Raw genomic sequence first — 19,477 nt, 5'->3', positions numbered from 1 at the left:
GATAAAAATAATTCTTATTTAAAATAGACATTTAGTTTCTTATTAAAAGGACTCCTGAGTATTTAAATAGACTGCTTTTTTAAAACACCCCAATCGTACAAAGTGAATAGGAGCAGAACATCAGCAAGCGGCTGTTGCTGGGTTATAGTTCAAGTTCTAATGTCAGCGGAAACATCCAATAGTGCCAAATCCCTGATCTCCTCCAGCAGCTGGTACAAGCTTGCCCCCTTGCTCTGGCAGTACTCCTGATAGTCTTCATCAATTACTTCAACTCTTGCTTTTTCCTGGGCGTGCTGGGCCGCTTCTGCAGACTGACTGACTTCTTTGACTAAGTCAGATTTCACCACATGAAAATTCTTGTGGGAAACCTCTGTGGCTGAAGTCTGGTATGGTGCGTTCCTGGTTATTTCGAGCTTGATCGTGTCAGCATGGCAGCGGGAAGTCTGCACAAGTATTTTCACCTTAAAAGTAATAAGCAAATAATTTTATTTCTGATGGTGCTATTTCCCTTTACTTCCTTCAGATTAAATACTCACTGTAATATGATCAAAAAGGCTTAAGGTAACCGATTCCCCCGTAGTTGTAGTGGATGTAATTTTATTCTGAAAGCGATGAAGTGACCCAGGTTTCCACTCGCAACGCCTATCCCCTTGACAAGAGATGACTAAGCCTTCTTTGTTTTTCATATATGCAGCACCTTTAATTCCATATCTACAAAAAAAGGAGATGAGCAGCCAGAAGCTGTTCTAACAATTTGCACCCTTAATTTTGAGACCAACAGAAGGCTAGCTAAGATTATATAAAAGCAATATAAAGGGGCAAAGACTGTAGCCTGATAATCCTGCTTCAGGGATGCTGATGTGCGTGGTCAAAGAAACCCCGAGAGTACATAAAAACAGCACAAAGATGGCAACTTAAGTGTTTCAAGAGCAGCGAAGCAAAAGTAAAATACAGCGAGCGATCCATTATCTTACATCTTGGGCGGAGCCTGGAATGGCCCAATAATGGATGAAAAGCAGCACTGCAGGTTATTCCAGGGAGCAGGGTGAGGAAACAGTTCTCCATTAAAAAAAAGTTACTTAAAGACCAGCAGCGTGTTTGCACTGGGTTGTCTGGAAGGAGCCTTTTGTGGCTGGGCAGGTTCTGGCTGTCCGGCCGCGCATCCAAAGCAAGCCCTCTGGAACGCCGTCAGGCCCACACCGAGCTGGTTTATATCCAAGCTCAGCCTCGGGATCAAGCAGCCCCTGGCTGTATTCACAGAAGTCCAGGGTATTCATGTAATGGTTTGCTTTACCTGACATGCCTGTAGAATGTTCTTTGCGTTTTGTTTCTTTCTTTTTTTTAAAGGAGAGTTCTTATACCTACATTTCTTGCAGCTGGTAGCTAGCTGGGCAGACAGTGTTGCCACCAGTAACGCACAAACATGAAGATCATTAATCCAGACTGTCGAGAGGCAGCGAGGGAAAGGAAGGGTTGAGGAGCTGGCCAGGCTTATGAGAGCCGCTGCTCTCCAGTTCTATGGTGACTAGCGCCTTCTTACATCGTTCACTAGTCAATTTATAACATAAGCAGAATGCATTTAGTATACTTTAAAATACAGATTTGAAAGTTCAGAAATCAAAATGTAAAGTTAGCTTCATGCAAAAAGTTGCTTTCTACCTGGATAAATCAAGGGCTGAGCTGAGATACAGGCACTGACAAGAGCCCAGTTACTATAAACAGCATCGTGTAAACACTGCTTTTACGCTTCCCTGCTGCCTAGGAGGAGGAGCTGTGCAAAAGCTGCTCCCAGCCTGCATAAGCTACCGTCTGTAGTGAAGGAAAAGAGCGCTGAGGAATGCGTGGCTTTGTGATTTGGAAATTTAAAACTGCCCTTTCTTTAACTAATCACTTTCTATGGTTAAAAAAAAGGCAAAAAATATTCCAGTCATTGTTCTGCCCTAGCAGCTGCTTTTAATGTTTTGAAATAAATACAAGCTGTGCAGCACAGTCTTACCTTGTCCTCATAGGAACTCCTTTTCATAGTTCACAGAACAGCACTGCTTATGGTTTACAACAACAATCTAAAACGCAGTCACCAGTCAATACCAGGCCACACTGTAAACGCTTCCTTTCTCAAGGACCAGAGGTGTCCTCACGGCATTCTAGTAACACTTAAGTCTTATTTTTAAGCTTAGTCCAACCTCTGATCAACTCACCTTGGTACAAAAACAAGCACACCGTTTGTTCGAATTGAGTAAATGACACCATCTGCTATGCAGCGCTCATCTGTTTCTGGGGTTTTGTCTTTGAAGTACATGCACTGGAAGAGTTCGGTAGACTGTTTCTGAGCACGCTGAGCTGCCTGCAAGCACCCCCCATAAAAAGAGAAGACAAAACAACCTAAATAAATAGTTCAGCGAGCTTGTTTGGCTTTGATTTGCAGAGTTTCTTTTTCCCATTATCTGTCCCGAGAAAAATTACATCTAAAAGGAAATCCTACGTGTAGTACAGGTGAAGTGTGAAGTCACTTTTACTACCGCTCTCAGAAGAAAACTGATATTTAAGTAAAAAAACCCCAAAGCATTATAAATAAAAATGAAGAGATACTATGTCGTTGTAGTATCCAAAAGCCGCAGTCGGGATGGTATCCCATTCCGTTGGGCAGCCTACAAACGTAGGGAGACACGCACAATGACCATCTTACCCGGTTTCTGTTATTAATGTGTCTGCACAATTCCTCAAGATCCTTATTACTGAATGCATAATCCTTAACATCTCCTTTTGTTTCCTTCAGAGTCGCTGCCATCAAGAGTCTGTGGACAACAATATCAGCATATCTTCTAATCGGAGAAGTGAAATGAGTGTACTTATCCAAGGCAAGTCCTACAAATACAAAAGGAAGCGGTGAGAAGCGATCAATCAACTGCCTCCCCCCAACAGTTCAGAAATAATAACAGGAATAGCATAAAAAATAAAGTGATGAGATACCATAATGATGAAACTCTTCCTCAGGACAAGAGCCGGTTGAGAAGTACAAGGCATTAGACATCGCGTGAGTGGCCATAGACCGCAACAGCGTATTTACAATTGGATCCAATGGGTCATTTGCTTTATCCAGGGACTCGGCCAATGCTTTGTTAGACCTGTCAAAAAAGTGTTAACTCTGAAGAAAATGATACTCTCCCTGATCATGATAGCCTATAGCTACAAAGAGCATACAAAAGCACATAAAAATTTATTAATCATTATTAATATAAAAATATGAATGGCAAGCAGAATGATATTAAAACTTCCAACACAGTTTAATAACAGCTCTGCGCTAGAAAAATGTTTAGAAAAAAACCCCAGTTTTCACCAAGAGCCCTGTCCTCCGCAGCCTGGAGAACCGAGAAGGACTGGAGCAAAACCCACTTCTGTGCAGCACAGAAAGGACGGTGAGCTGGTCCAAAGCCTGTGCTGTACAGGAGAGCACAAATGGTGACATCCAAACGAAATGTCTGCTACTACTGCTGCCCTTCACACTCTGTGATGTCCAGAAATGATGCCTCCCAATGGGATGAAGCTCACAGCCTTCTCGGAGTATCTTGACAAAGTAATTCTGAATTATTTTGAGTCATTTAAAATGACCATACTGCACAGAATTAACTTGATTTAAACAAGTACTCTCTTACACTACTATTACAGGAAATATGGTGCAAGCAAGGCAATTACAGAACTTAACCACTACGTACTGACTGAACAAATTCTTTTTGGAGATGTCTAGAATTACTCAGATACTGCCATTTTCAGTCCAGCCAGCAGAATGCAGGCAGCCTCTCTTGTTTAGAACATCATCTCCTGCTTGCAGAAAGGTTATGGTAAATTGTTTTTAAGAATTGCTATACAGTGGCTATTAACATTGATACTGAGAACTGTAATGCTTTGTGATGATAACATAGCCAAACAGTTAATTGCTTAACTTTAATTAAAGCATTTAAATAAGTAATAAAAGATACCGTGTGTCTATTGAGAAACCTTTGGCACTGGCACATTCTCGAAGTTCGGTAAAAAATTCCTGTCGTGGTGGAGGGTGTTGACGCAACAAAGCCTGATGGGGAAAACTTTCTGAAATCTTTTTTGCCACCCAGTGGTTGGCAAGAATCATGCATTCTGCTACAGTCTCATGCACCTCCAGCGGCTGCTTGGGGATGAGATCATGGATATTATTTTTATCATCCAGTTGCACTCGGATTTCTACCCCTTCAAGTTCCAGAGCACCACAGCTGTCCCGCTTAGCTCTAACGTGTCGTGCTATATCTGTGAGTTTTGATATTGCCCAAACCAGTTCATCCAGCTTCTTCTGTCTAGTTCTTTCATCCAAGTTTTCCAGTTCCGGGATATCACCAACACCACTTGTGTCTCCATCTAATAATGCCTGTGCTGCTTCATAAACCAGCTTGTACGCAGATCGAATGATGGTTTTGTTGTAGCAGACTCGCAGCATTTCATATGATTCTTTTTCTAGTTCCCACAAGACACTGACAGCATACCTTAAAGAGAAGATCACAATTCTATAAGTAGTTCTGGCCAACTTAAACTATCATTTCAAGCACATCCAACTGTTACAAATGTACGTGTTTCATTCTGGTTTTTTTTTTTACTGGAAACATCTTTTTCTTCATGAAACAAACCAGTGCTCATCAATGCCACTAATTAATGAACTTGCCTTTCAGTCTTGTGTATCACAGCTTAATAAATGAGGACCAACTACGTCAGCACCTGTTGAGGCAGAGCACCCCTAAGATATAAGGCCACATCTATTTTAAAGCACAGCTACGTTGCAATAGTTATTTTTATTTTTATTTTATTAGTCAGATGCATCCACAACGAACATACCTACACCCTGAATACCCTCATGCCAGCCAGCCAGCTAACCCTGTGAACTGTAATAAAATGGGGTAGCGGCATGTTTGAGGAATAGGACAATAGTAAAAAACGTCACCACTCATATGGGTGCATGCACTCCAGAGCGAGACGCGTGTGAAAAAACAAGTGAAGAACAAAGATGCCTTCACCTTTAGGCTGCTGTTTAAATACAAAGCAAATTGCTAAGGGTATGGGTAAACACTGGAGGACGAGATAGTCGTTGTGTAATACCGTATTTCAGCTTTTTGTGACTCCCTACTACTTCGCTTACAAATAGTAACAAATAATTCAAAGAGCAAGTGCATAAGCCGTTACCACACAAAATCTTACCTATCAACTCCGCTGAGAAGAGAGCATATGTCAGCACTCAAGACGGAGGGCAGCATGTCATAACGACGATCCGCTAAATAATAAGTTGTTGCCCTGAGGAATAAAATACATTTACTATTCTTCTCACAAGGACTCATTGGTGTGTATCTCCCAAGCAGTCTGTGGTATAAGCATAGCATCAGCAAAACAAGACACATTGTAGCATGATTTTAAAAGGTTATTTTTACAGAACACACACATGTGCAATACCAAAGTCAAATTATTTAAGTAACTATTTGATAGTACAAGCCTAAGTTTGCCTTCCTTGGTGTCTTCAACTGCCATTAAGGCCGGAGCTAGGGCTGTACAAAATATGCTCAGCTAAGAAGAGGTCATTTAATGGCTATACCACACATCTCTGCTGGCTACACAGTTTACATTTCTTTCCATCTACAAAGAATACATCTCATAAAGTGATTCAGCAGTTTAAGTTCAAAACAGTGGCAATAAAAGAAAAAAAAAGCATGGAATATTTGGCATATTGAAACACAAGATGGAATATTAAAACATAAGCCTGCCAAATACCTCTGGAATTAAATTTATGTAAGACTTAACTCCATTTTTTGGGTGTTCTGTGTAAGATTCATCCCCCTTGGAATGCCAACAAGTGGTTTGTAAATACTTTAAATCACAAATGTTAAAGTAGACTATAAAGCAAACACCAGTGATTAGGAAAAGATAAACTTAAACCATAACTTTGTGGAAAAGAGCAATTTCATAGTAAAAGAGTGAAGCAGTAGGTCCGAAAGCAGTTTCTTCCCCAGCAGGCCTATTTTATCCAAATAAAAGCAGAATACCATTAGTTACATATTAGTTTTAATAAGCTGTTTCCATGACACAAAAGAAGAAAGAATGTTTCCTTCCTTCCAGTGTTTCTCAATGTTTCCTTAGGGTAGCATGACACACTTCTAAGCTCCATAAATTTTCTAATTTTTAGAAAATAATTTACCTTGCTCTGGCCTCAACGTCAGTGTAAGAATTTGCTGCCACAAAATGGGTTACATCTGCAATGTGGACACCTAACTCTAGATTCCCATTAGGCAGAGTTCTAACGGAGAGCGCGTCATCCACATCCTCGCAGCCTTTTGGGTCAATGCTGAATATCAAGTGTGTATCTCTCAAGTCGAGCCGTTTTTTTTCCTCCTCTGGATTCACTTTCCATGGATTCTTTGGCATTTCACTCATCTGTACAAAAACATTATGGATGAACATACAATTATATCTTTTCTACAAAAAGAAGCCAACAAATTAGATTTAGTTAGCTTTTCCTTTTCTACTCCGTTAACTGTTCTGTGTACTTTTTCATCCTAGACAAATTCTTCTTTCCTTGCCTTTTCCAAGTCAGTCTATTACATTTACTTCACAGAAAGTATGAAACAGAATTGAAAAGAATGCTACGCATATTATTAACAACTGATATTATTGTGGTGATATTGCAGCTCTGGCAAACATCACCACTGTATATTGGTTTTTTACCTTTTTTTTTTTTTTCAATTAATTGGAGGTATAATTAAAATACTTATCTATGAGTGCTGGTTCCTCTCCTGGTTGAAGAAAAAAGGATTTAAGACTATGATTTCAGTAGGTCCGCGCCTCTAGGATCAGTACCATAAACGCATTTTAAAGAAGTAACATCTTAAAAGCCTACCTCCAATTACAATTAAGAGTCTGTAATCTTCTCCTCATAGCAAACGTATTGTTTTAAAATCACTCTTGACTTGAAAATTCATAGTATCTATAGAACCACTGATCCAAAAATAATTCCAGAAAAATAACCCATAAATAGTTTTCAGCTTTCAAAAACCTGTTGGCAACTAAGACATTCAGCTGTAAGAGGGTCCCCCTCTTTCAGAAACAAGAGCCTGGAAATCAACAGAAAATAATGTATCTAATCACAAAGACTAACCTGGATTTCTGAGAAAGGGGCAACACAGATGCTGTTCTCCACCAGAATAGCTGCAATTTCCCCCTCAAGATCTCCAATTCTTCCTAGAACTCTCACGAAGTGTCCATTTGGATATACAGAAGTTGATTCCCAAGAATCAATACGCACGACAACTCTATACTCCTGTAGCAAGACAATTCTGTTAGAACAGCAATCTGCTCCTGACAAGCAATCAATATAAATACTCCTTCGGGGCAAATAATGCTATCCAAAGAGACTGGCAACTCTAAGAACTTTATAGAAAGGACAAAGAAACCCACAATGAGAAGCATACAAAAAAATACTGAGAATTACATTTCTTTCCTGAGCAAAGACCCACTTGGGGTCATTATATGGAGAATCTCTATCTTGAAGTATAAAAAATAAAAGCAAAACCAATATGTACACAAATATTCTTAAACCAGGAAAAAAAGGCAATTGGAATTTACTTCTTGGCTATGAAGAAGTACTTAACATTATAACGTAAAAGCAGCTAGGAATGAACAAAACCATGTTTCTTCTCTCTACAGCAATGGCAGGCTAATCATCATAATTTATTATCAATTTGTTGAAAAGCTCTCATTATTTTCATCAAAGTTATATATAGTCATAGATCCAGTAAAGCCACAAGGGCTATTACAATTTATACCCCTGATGTGACCTTTAATTTATCAGAAAAAACCAAAGCAGGTAGTATATAAATGCTCAGGGTACCTGGACTGTGGCCCAAATTCAGAACTCAAATAAGCTTTATTACGTGAAGCTGACGCAGTTTTGACAGGAATTGAACACATTGCTTCGAGGCAGAAATTGAACTGCTCTCACAGACTTAACTTTATTAATAGTTTTACCCATGTTTTTGCCAAGGAAAACATCATTAGAGCACATAACACCCACACGATTTTGTAGGAACACAGAACAGAGAAACGCTTCCATCAAATTACCTGTAATGCTTCAGCTTGCTGGGTACTGATCCGGATTTTGGGAATTCGGTAGTCCCAAGGTGTAACAAGGATTTTCTGAGCGTTTCTGCCCTGGGACTGGCTCTCTTCTTTAGAGGGGAAAGTGACCACATAATCCCTCCAGTTCTTTTGAATGATTCCAACAACTTTACCTTTTAATAAGGAACATTGTTGGCTGTACATTAAAGAGTTAAACAGGAACATGAAAGCAAATATGTGGGAGGTACAGAAGATTCATTGCTTTGTAGTATGAACTAACGTGTCCACAAATCCGTATTACAATTGCTAACAACATACGGTATGCAGACAACAATACAAGTTTGTTATAAATTACTGTTGGGACAGCCAGATTTTAATGAGCTTTTATTTATGTGGAGACTAACTCATTGTATAGATTTCAATTGATACAGTACATAAATTATTCAGAGAGATTCCCACTACTAATGAAATGTGGCCAGTTCCAGTAAAAAATACAGAAAATTTTTAATAGCAAAGATCAAAATCAAACAGCATTTTCTTGCAGGAAGAGAATTAACCACCTAAAACTTTTAACTCTGACCTCAGCAAACTTTTAAGATGTAGCTATACCCACACAGTAATATTTTCAAACAAGGCTCTAAGTTCCCATGGTACACAGGCACGTCACATTGTAATGGGAGCTGGATACTTCTGCACCTAACAAAAAAATTTTTCATCTTGAGAATTATTTGTCATCAAGGAATTAAAAGGATGCCGCTATCTTTCTGTATAATCAACAGTGATAGCGAAGGACTTGAGTACACGCTCTGGTAAACTGGTCTGTATTAGAATGGCAGTTCGTCTCTCGTAGAGCCGTGAAGAGCAACAGCATGCGTTTGGGTAGCAAAGTATTCCAAACTCAATATTTTAGGAAGATAACTACAACAATCCAGCTATTTCTGAGAATGAAATTAAAGAAAAAAAAGGAGGGGGTTTTGCACATAGAAAGAGTCTAGTGGCCTTCTTGTTGGGATAAGTTAGAATGCTTTAATTTGGGATAATCACTTCAAATTTACCGTGGTGCAAAAAATGTGACAATCACAGAAATTGAGGGGAGAGACTCTATAATGAAGAGCACAACACCGCTTGGACCAAGGAAGTGAGGTAATCTTAACAAAACATTGTATCGCGCTATCCACTTTACCTGTGGGCATAGGGTCACCAGTGGTGTCTGCAGGTGCTTTATCCTCAGTCTCATTTTCACAAAGGGCAACAGTCCTTCCTTTCCATTCAGGCAAAGGTAGTAACTCAACAGCTACCACATCCCCGTGGATTGCACGATTTCGAGCTCTGGCCCCATAAATAAGGATGTCACTCTGAAGTTCTAAATTTAAAATAAAAATAAATAGAACTATAAACTGCTAAAAAATTCAAATCCCTCCACTCTTGGCAGCATTCTGCTGAAATAACAGAAAATGACATTTGCAAGATGATTTCTTCCCGAAAGGACTACTGGCAAGAAAATTAAAATCTTTTCCTTTTTTTTTTTTTTTTAAAGGGGATATTAAGCAATTCTGTAAGTGAAATCTTCGATAAAAAGCAGCATAGGCTAGCATGAGATCATTGTTCTTAGGCAGCAGCTTTAAAAGCACACAACACAGTTAAATTGTGGAAACCACTGCCACAGGATTCTGGGCAGGGTCCAGAATAAAACACGTTTTTAAAAAACGGTTAGTATATTGAACACTGGTTTGACTGCAGGGTCTGTCACAGGAACATTGGAAAGTACTTATTAGTGAAAGCTGGGACAATATATCTGCGCAAGGACAATGGGCTGTTCCTTCCAAGGTATTTATGACTAACTCAGAGCAGAAAGACAATACTGGTCTTCCGATCCGATTCAAAAGGCATCTTTCCTATTTCTCCTATTTCCTCTTCCAATGACCAGCTTCCTAATCCTGCCAACATCTACGCAAACACTTATTTCAGTCAAATGAGTGGTCATCTGAAGTTAGAGCAAAGCACAGAGGTAACAATTTGCATCAGTATTCAACTTCAGAAAAGGTTTAGGGAAACCTGTTAGTAGGACAAGAGTCCAAAACACAGCCAAAGGTACTAAGAAAGAGGACAGCGGACATAAAGGGCATTGCTTTCTCATGAGGCCCTCCCTCTGGGTTAATCCTCAGCCTCCTTTCTGGCCCACGAAAATAACCCACGCATTGGAGTATCTTAGCTTTCATCTTGTTTAATAACTGAACAGCTACATACATACGCCTACATGGCTTCATGTAAAAAGTGCAGTGTCAAAAAGGCACTGAGTAAATCCTCTCATTGTCTTTTCACCTGTTTCTTTGCTGCCAAATCCCTGAAGTCGAACAAAAGCTTCCAGTTGTGCTCTATGCTTATTGACATTCAGTGTACCCTGAAAAAAAATAACAAGCCAATAAATAGAATGAAACAGTCAAACATCTAAATAGCCAACTTTAAAGTATAAAATGTTAGGTTTTACAATTATGTTTACCAAAACTAGTAGTTTTTATTGATATGTAGGTTATTTTGAACACAACTGCTCTCTTTATAGGGGGAGAATGTATGATGCAGAACTTTTAAGTACTCACTTCTGGAAAAGAATGTAAGTTCTTTTAAATGCTCAATTTAATTGTAAGATGGCAAAGGTCCTTTTATTGAAAGCACAGGCAGTGTAGGATTACTTTTGCTGGCTGCCTTAATATGGAATCAGGAGTTATTCCTACAAGAAAGTAAAACCTCAGTCTTTCTGTTCATCTTCTATTCTCACCTCGCTGCTGAAATTGTCAAGAAAGGAACAAATTACTACCTCTAATTCTTTAAATTATTTTTAAGAGAAGGACACTTGTCCACCAACAATCCATATTAAGGCCCTGAACAGTCATAAAACCATAAATTAATTTCACTGACTAAGAGATCTCTGTGCAAATGAAGTAAGAAATGCTGTCCTCGTGCAGCATTATTTATATTTAAGAATGAGATCTAGCTGCTTCCTATCACACCTAGTTTCTCAGTTTACAGGTATATCACATATCAACCTGAAGAAAAATCCATAGCAAATTTAAGATCCTCGATAACAAATTCTCATTTTAACTTCTCCAAGAGAGAAAAACCTCACGTGTTCACAAGACAAAGTAGGGGAAATATATTGAGACTCCTAATCCCTTCCATCCTCTTACTCTTGCTTGTTTGTTTTCTTTCCCTCTTCCCTCTATAGCACTATTTCTTCATCTAATCAGTCTAATTCAGGCAACTAAAGGGACCAAGCACAGTGTAGGTTCTCTATACAGCAAATTACCTGTATATATCTTCCAGATTTGATCCCAGCCTCCAATATTTCCAGAGGTAAGTGCTCAGGATATTCTTTTCCATTGTTTTCTTGGCTTTCACTCTCCCGTTCACGCCGAGCTTGAAGTATAGAGTCGAAGAGTTCATGGGCAGCCTTTAAGTCAGGCCAAAAGTTATCCAAGTAATTCTGTATGCACATATATAAACAAATATGAAAGTATTTAGAGGTCTCTGTTCTTTTAATAATGCATTTGGAAAGCCCATAATGGACAAGAGCTGTCTCATATGCTATACCCAAATAGCACTGCCAAGTGGTAACGATGTGCCTGCTCTAAACAACACAGATTTGTTCCAGATTCAACTAACTCATGTGTTAAATACATCAACGGCGGCATGACTGTTAAGACAGCATCCTAGACTAGCGATTCACAAACTTTTACTACCAATATACCCCATCCAGGCTACATACTTCTTGTAAAGTGCCACAGCAGAAAAATCAAACTGGCAACCCACTATGATTTTTACACTTTTTATATGATTTTATACACTACATTTGGGCCACTTCCCATTGCCTCATAGCAATTAAAGAAAAAAAAAAAGCATCATCAAATCTGTTTGGTCCTGTTTTTACTCAACATCCTTTCACAGCTAAACATAAACATCCCATCCACATATCCTGCTGAATACAAGCGGTATCAGAGATCAACAACTCAACGAAGAATGATCTTCTCATGCATCACTGTATCCTAAGTAGTCAAGGCTAAAGTAAACTGGCAGAATAATGCTGATGGATATTTTGGCTACAGCTGTTTATGGACTGCTTGCACTACAGATCCAGACAGCTGGCTGAGGTAACTGATCATTGTTCATCAATGTCAAATTCTTTAAAAGCAAGGAAAACAATGAAAAGGGCTCATAAGAAAGATGACCTCTATCTTTAGAGCTGCTGTTTTTCTTTTCAGTTCCCTGCTTTTCTCACTGCCACCATTTTTTATGACATTCCCATGACTGACATCTTTGCTTTCTTTGACAAATGAAGACATGAGTTAGCATCATAGTTTTATTAAACGTAAACTTTGAAATGATTTGCACTATACATCGGGCTTTAATGCACTTGCTTCATCATTTTGATGCAGCATAAATGAAACCTTCTACTATTTTTCTGGCATGTTACCTTGAATGAAATCACAAACACTCCTTCTGTTTCACTTCCGTACTGCCTGATAGCATCTTCATCTTCTGTTACCATAACAACTGGCATCTGACCCAGGCAGTGATTATAATACCAGACTGCTGCATTGTAAATACTCCTACAAAGGCAAAGTTTGAAATAAGATTTCTGGCATATCTCATTTGCTACTTCCAAGACATTTGCAGGCTTTGTATAAACAAGATTTTGGTTTAACACGCATACTTTTGAGATATATACACCAAGCTACATAAACTCTGTATCTGTAAAAATTTTTATGTGCCATACATAAGCACCAAGAGAGCAGAGGAAAGTAAAATGTTTCTTCCCCAATACATCCACTTGTGCCCCAGCTGCAACATAACATATTGCTCCTCTGAGTGAAAGCTTGTAAAAAGCAAATCGGAACGGCCAGGACTCCAATACTACGGTGTTTGCAGGCTATCAAACACTATCTAACAGTCCAATAAGGCATGTGTGATCTATTTATTATGCTAAAGCATTCTTTAAAATGGCTGTGTAATTTTAAAACGATCCAGCTTTTTTTTTAGCATTATTGCATTTAATTAAGTACATTTTTGTCTACATTCCTAAGAAAACAATGTTGACACTTTCTTAATCACAAAAGGACAATCTAGACTTTGAGTTATTGTGAACTGTTCCAGAGCTAAGCAAAGCAAGAGAATGAACTCTTACATACCCAACGCACGCTAACAGTCCTAAATACAATGTCATGATGTTGTCCAGCGCAGTACTACGTAAGTTAAAACAAACCTGGTCTGCCATTTCTCCATGGATTCTCCCTTCTCTCTCGGCAAGTAAGAATGCTGGTGGAATTCATTAGCAAACACAATACAGTCATGACGGGCATCCTTTACTAGATTTCGTAACTTGTTGTACTGTCTGGAATACAAAAAAGATATATAGAGTCTTGTGCTTTCTTTTGATAATACTATTTTAACTCCAGATGAAAATACAGCTGAAAAACTCAAGGAAAAATACTGTCATACACAAAGAAATGCATTCATTAAATTACACCATTGATGATGAAACCTAAACCATCATCTGTAAGCAAGCTTTTCTAATTTCCATTGTGAATGCTTCTGATTCTCAAACATATTTGTTTTCCAATGAGCCCCGCAAAACATCGTAAGTGTTCAGGAACTTATTTTGTCACTTCTGGGACAAGAGCTATTTCTTCAAAGGCGTTTGTGCTTTAGAAATATAGGAAGACTTTGATAGCAAATTGCACTCTTACATGCTATGGTAATACATAGGTTAATGTCTGGTAAGGTAAGTACCATACAATAGTATTAATTGCTCCCCAAAGACAAGTGCTCAGTCTTTAATACGGCAAACAAAAATCATGTCCATAATCTAGCTGTGGGACATGATATATCGCTACTGCAAGGTCTCCTTAATTCCTGTCGCAAGCCATCTGATTAGTTAATAATACTACAGGTTTAATATCGCTCCTATCAAGTGAAAACTATGACGGGCATTGATGTCCATGGATCACAAAGGATCACAGTTCTTTCCCTTCTGTAAAATTACATTAAGACACTCCAAAGACCTAAAAACAAATTAAGCACAGTGTATTTGCTGACTTTGGGATACTGCGCTTAGATATACGTTTTACAAAGTTAGTATATTTACTTCAATCTAAATTAAAAATAAGTTATTATAGGATAAGTACCTGCGTCCTTTTTGATGTTGCACAGCTTGACATGCTGTTTGCATGAAAATAATACCTTTCAGCTCTGGAAACTCGAGAATCTCAAGGTAATCTTGAACAACCTTGCAGTCAGGGACAACATAATGTGTAACATCATCCGATAACAATTTGCCATCTAAAATATAATTCAGAGTTTAAAGGTTTAAACTTTGAGTTGCAATACTGGTTTCTTAAAAATACTTTCAGATGTCAGGAAATTAGAGTTGTGTATCCTCAAAGGTATACAAATCTCTTCTTCTGATGAACAAGACTATGACTACTATGGTACAATTCCGTGGCACAATCTCTAAAATTTGTGACAGAACCCTTTCACATCCACTGATGACAAAATTTAGTGCAAATTCTACCCAAATGAGTGAAAAAGATCCACTTTCATTATGAAAAGGATGTAACTTAAAGAGCGCAGGTAACAGTCCTTTTTTCTCTACTTCCGTATGAAAAAAGAGACTATACATCTGCCACAGAAAATCTTTTCACGGAATTTTCAAAGGGTGTAGAATTATGGGTACTTCTGTTGTTACACTGCTTCCACAGATCTCTCTATTCAACACTATCCATTTACAGCAGGCTCTTTTTCTGTATCTTCACATAAAAGAATACAGATAAGGGTACACGTGGAGAAAAGCAACGCTACTGCAAAGAGATGTTCTTCAATCTAAACTATTAACCATCACTGCTAATTTTCTCAAGAGACTCCATCCCTCGGGAATATGCCATCAAAATACCACAACCAACTCATCACAGATGACATCTCAAAGTGTACCTCAAAATTAATGAGTTTAATTGTTTTAGATATTTTAAAGATTACCCAATTAACTTTTGGGGGGGGGGGATCTCCACCATATTTTCTCTCAATGCCTATTTATGCCTTATGATATTATAAACAGTGAACTGCTGAACTTACTGTAGTGCAGGCAAATTATATATAATAAAAGTATCTAGATCTTGACAAGTCAGGTTATTTTCATGTATTTCTTAGAAGCTGACACAGGACAATCTGTCTATTAACCGTGATCACTAGAAGCGTGAATCCAGTAGCCACAATTCTGCGTACAGTAACACGGCTACATCTCACACTGAAGGCATATAATGGATGATGGCAGAATGCATACAAGAAAGCTAATATTCATTAATAACTCAGAAGAGCATTAAAAGTGAAGTCACTTGAAGATTTATGTAATCTGCCCACATTAAGCTATCCTTGCCTAACCTATACATCTAGATCAGAATAACTTCTAAGCACGCACAGCATAGCATTACAAGTATCTGTAGATGTGATTTACGCAGGCAGTCTCTCACAGTGCATGAAATAAGTTTGCTCAGCACACTGTGAAAAGTCAGGAATGAAAACAAATGTTCACCTCACCTCTGAGTTACCCAGAATAGGTACATATTCTGAATAGGGACATATTCTGACACTCATCTACAGCACAATTTACATTTAAGTCCAGAACAGGGGAAGTTAAGCATGGTGGGAGAGGTAAGATTTTTTTCTCGTATGTGCCTTATCCTTAAGGAATTCATAACCAAATACAATACATTAGGGAGCAGTAACTATCACTAGTCCTGACATCCTAGATAGCAATAATATAGTACACTACCTTCTGCCCTCAATTGCAACAGGCACCTAAACCAAAAGTGACATCTGTATCAATTACAGTTCAGAGGAAAAAAAAAAAAAAAAGTTAAAATTCTCAACCTTTTCTTTTAGGTAAACAAATATAGGTCGATATAAATAGGTTGGATATTATGTTAGTTATTTGCCAGTCAGTTTCTTGAGCCAAATAAATTGTGCCATTTAACAACAAAACCCCCTGAAATATCAACCAAAGGTCACATGATGATCTATGATGCACATAATACCACCACAAGATGTAAAAACAACAACAAATCTTGACATCATAGAGGCTGGCAGTCTTCCCGTGTCTGAAGTCGCCCGATATAACACTGGCAATTACATTTAATTAACAGAAATAACTGCTGATGCAGAATTACAATCGCTTCAAGATAACGGCTTGGCCCCATTGTAAGAATACTTAACAGGTACGTATAGAATTTATCTCATGATATAAACCACCACCCCGCAGAAAGTAATGCATTTTAAAAGATTTTTTAAAAAAGGGAAGTATGAAACTTGCATAAATAAGCCTTTTATCACTGTCTGTAAACTCTTCACAGTTAAATCCTGTAACAATCAACTTCTCAATTCCTTTTTCTCTCTTCTTAACACCTCGTTTATTTCTGAAAGATTTTGCTTTGAAGGAGTACTTTTGCTATAGCCTTGATTTGGTACCGTTTGGTTTTTCCACCAGGTTGTACGCTGCTGTTCAGCACCGTCCATGCCCGGCTCGGGAGGGCAGAGGAGAGCTCTGGGACGAAGCCCCCGGCGCCCGCACACCACACCGGCCCCCGCCCCAGCTCTCTCCCCGCTCTCTCCTGCTGTTATTCCTCTTTTATTCACCGCTGCTCCCCTGCGCTGCTCTCCGCGCCAGGTCCCGCCGGGTCCTGTCAGGCCTCCGCCCCCGCCTCTCAAGGCCGTGTGGATCACCTCTGCCCGGGGATCACCCTCTGCACCCCGCTTTGGCCTACGTGAGCTAAGACACGACGGCCCCCGGGGGCAAGCTGCCCCCCGCCCCCGGGCGATCCCGGGTCTGGCAGTCCGGGTTCCCCTGCCTCTCCCCCCAGGAGCCCCGACCCCCGGCCCCCCGCCATCAGCCCCCTCACCGCGAGGACAGGCGGCCCGGCACAGGGCGCTGCGGCACGGCACGTCGGGGCGGAGGTAGTGCTCCCGCACGACGCGCACCGAGCGGCCCTGCTGGCCCCGCAGCTGCAGCACTTTCTCCGTACGGAGCATTGGGACGGCGGGAAGCTGCGGCCCCTTGGCCAGGCCCGCCGCTCCCAGGGCGCTTGCGCGTGGCGCGGGGGGCGGTGCAGCCGTACGAGGCAGGGCCTCAGTGGAGGGGCGGGAAAGATCGGGATGGGCTGGAGCGAGGGAACCGGGGCGGCAGCTGAGGGGAAGCTGTGAGGGAGCTGGGGCCGCAGCTGAGGGGAGGCTGTGAGGGGCAGGCGGGAGCGAGCTGAGGGAACCGGAGCGGCTGCTGAGGGGAGGCTGTGAGGGGCAGGCGGGAGCGAGCTGAGGGAACCGGGGCGGCAGCTGAGGGGCAGGTGGGAAGGAGCTGAGGGAACCGGGGCAGCAGCTGAGGGGCAGGCGGGAGGGAGCTGAGGGGAGGCTCTGAGGGGCAGGCGGGAGGGAGCTGAGGGGAGGCTCTGAGGGGCAGGCGGGAGCGAGCTGAGGGAACCGGGGCGACAGCTGAGGGGCAGGCGGGAAGGAGCTGAGGGGAGGCTGTGAGGGGCAGGCGGGAGGGAGCTGAGGGAACCGGGGCTTCGGCTGAGGGGCAGGCGAGAAGGAGCTGAGGGGAGGCGCTGAGGGGCAGGCGGGAAGGAGTTGAGGGAGGCTGTGAAGGGCAGGCGGGAGCGAGCTGAGGGAGGCTGTGAAGGGCAGGCGGGAGCGAGCTGAGGGGAGGCTGTGAGGGGCAGGCGGGAGGGAGCTGAGGGAAGCTGTGAGGGGCAGGCGGGAAGGAGCTGAGGGGAGGCTGTGAGGGGCAGGCGGGAGCGAGCTGAGGGAACCGGGGCAGCAGCTGAGGGGCAGGCGGGAAGGAGCTGAGGGGAGGCTGTGAGGGGCAGGCGGGAGCGAGCTGAGGGAACCGGGGCGGCAGCTGAGGGGCAGGCGGGAAGGAGCTGAGGGAGGCTGTGAAGGGCAGGCGGGAGCGAGCTGAGGGAACCGGGGCTTCGGCTGAGGGGCAGGCGGGAAGGAGCTGAGGGAGGCTGTGAAGGGCAGGCGGGAGCGAGCTGAGGGAACCGGGGCTTCGGCTGAGGGGCAGGCGGGAAGGAGCTGAGGGAACCGGGGCGGCAGCTGAGGGGCAGGCGGGAAGGAGCTGAGGGGAAGCTCTGAGGGGCAGGCGGGAGCGAGCTATGGGGAGGCGCTGAGGGCAGGCTGTGAAGGGCAGGCGGGAGCGAGCTGAGAGAACCGGGGCGGCAGCTGAGGGGCAGGCGGGAAGGAGCTGAGGGGAAGCTCTGAGGGGCAGGCGGGAGCGAGCTGAGGGGAGGCTGTGAGGGGCAGGCGGGAAGGAGCTGAGGGGAGGCTCTGAGGGAACCGGGGCGGCAGCTGAGGGGAAGCTGTGAGGGAGCTGGGGCCGCAGCTGAGGGGAGGCTGTGAGGGGCAGGCGGGAAGGAGCTGAGGGAACCAGGGCGTCAGCTGAGGGGCAGGCGGGAAGGAGCTGAGGGGAGGCTGTGAGGGGCAGGCGGGAGCGAGCTATGGGGAGGCGCTGAGGGAACCGGGGCTTCGGCTGAGGGGCAGGCTCGAAGGAGTTGAGGGGAGGCTGTGAAGGGCAGGCGGGAAGGAGCTGAGGGGAGGCGCTGCGGGGCAGGTGGGAAGGAGCTGAGGGAGGCTCTGAGGGGCAGGCGGGAAGGAGCTGAGGGAACCGGGGCGGCAGCTCAGGGGAGGCGCTGAGGGAACCGGGGCCGCAACAGAGACGAGACTGAGGGGCTGGGACTGTGTGGGGGCTAAGGGGGACACCGGCCATCATCAGATTCTGAGTCCTGGGAGAGCCCTAGGTTGTGTGGCTGGGTGAGCAGAGAGGACAGCGTCCCCTTCAGTGAGGAAAACTAAGAGGTTTGGGGGACAACGGAGAAAATGCTGAAAAAGCAGCTGGGGTGTCCGTGGAAGGCAAATGACAAGAACCTGTTAGACTCTGTTAGGCTGCAGTGGCATTAGGCTGGGGTGGTCGTGGCGAAGATACATGCGGGGTTTTTCTGTTTGTTTTTAGGTTTCCTATTACAAAGGCACTGATGTGTTTTTTTTGGTGTTGGAGGCACTGGAGGATTGAAAAGGGTCCAGGGAAGAATGAGAACAGAACAAGGCTGTCTTGCTGTGCCTAAGCTGTAGTCCTGCATAAATGCATGTGTGTGAACCTCCATGGTCTTTCATGGCATCTTCCAGGAGAAATCCCAGGTCCGTTCCTCAGATCGTCTGGTTTTGTGTAATCACCTGCCAGCAGTCAGTGAGTCGAGGCGGGGAAAGGGGCTAGGGTGTGTGAGGAGTGCAGGCAAGCCCTAATGTCGGCTAATTTACAGTAGGT

At 42.6% G+C, this 19,477-nt stretch overlaps 1 protein-coding gene across 1 annotated transcript; it reads right to left on the bottom strand.

Annotated features, from left to right (window-relative positions):
• Positions 1-8: 8 nt before the first annotated feature.
• DIS3L (DIS3 like exosome 3'-5' exoribonuclease) lies at positions 9-17,191 on the bottom strand. The gene is made up of 17 exons (XM_082321330.1): positions 17,064-17,191; positions 14,301-14,454; positions 13,379-13,507; positions 12,590-12,725; positions 11,426-11,602; positions 10,444-10,522; positions 9,305-9,484; positions 8,125-8,294; positions 7,163-7,324; positions 6,206-6,441; positions 5,218-5,310; positions 3,978-4,511; positions 2,971-3,125; positions 2,687-2,865; positions 2,199-2,344; positions 537-711; positions 9-461 (listed from the first exon to the last, which is right to left on the bottom strand). The coding sequence occupies exons 2-17, from the start codon at positions 14,342-14,344 to the stop codon at positions 150-152; spliced, it is 2,907 nt and encodes a 968-aa protein (XP_082177456.1). The 5' UTR covers positions 14,345-14,454; positions 17,064-17,191; the 3' UTR covers positions 9-149.
• Between the last annotated feature and the right edge of the window lie 2,286 nt (positions 17,192-19,477).

The sequence above is a fragment of the Platalea leucorodia genome, assembly GCF_965183815.1.
Source record: "Platalea leucorodia genome assembly, chromosome: 9".
In the NCBI taxonomy this organism is placed as follows: domain Eukaryota; kingdom Metazoa; phylum Chordata; class Aves; order Pelecaniformes; family Threskiornithidae; genus Platalea; species Platalea leucorodia.
The sequence above is the reverse complement of the archived record's forward strand: the minus strand, read 5'-3'. Positions and strand labels throughout refer to the sequence as shown.

What these genes read in the sequence shown, in the direction of transcription:
- DIS3L (XM_082321330.1), bottom strand. Translation starts at nt 14,344, where the DNA reads ATGCAAACAGCATGTCAAGCTGTGCAACATCAAAAAGGACGCAG. An exon ending in TGGTGACCCTATGCCCACAG is followed by an intron (nt 8,295 to 9,304) that starts GTAAAGTGGATA and finishes CCTTATTAAAAG; the next exon opens with GTAAAGTTGTTGGAATCATT. An exon ending in GTGCTTGTTTTTGTACCAAG is followed by an intron (nt 712 to 2,198) that starts GTGAGTTGATCA and finishes CTTTTTTTGTAG; the next exon opens with ATATGGAATTAAAGGTGCTG.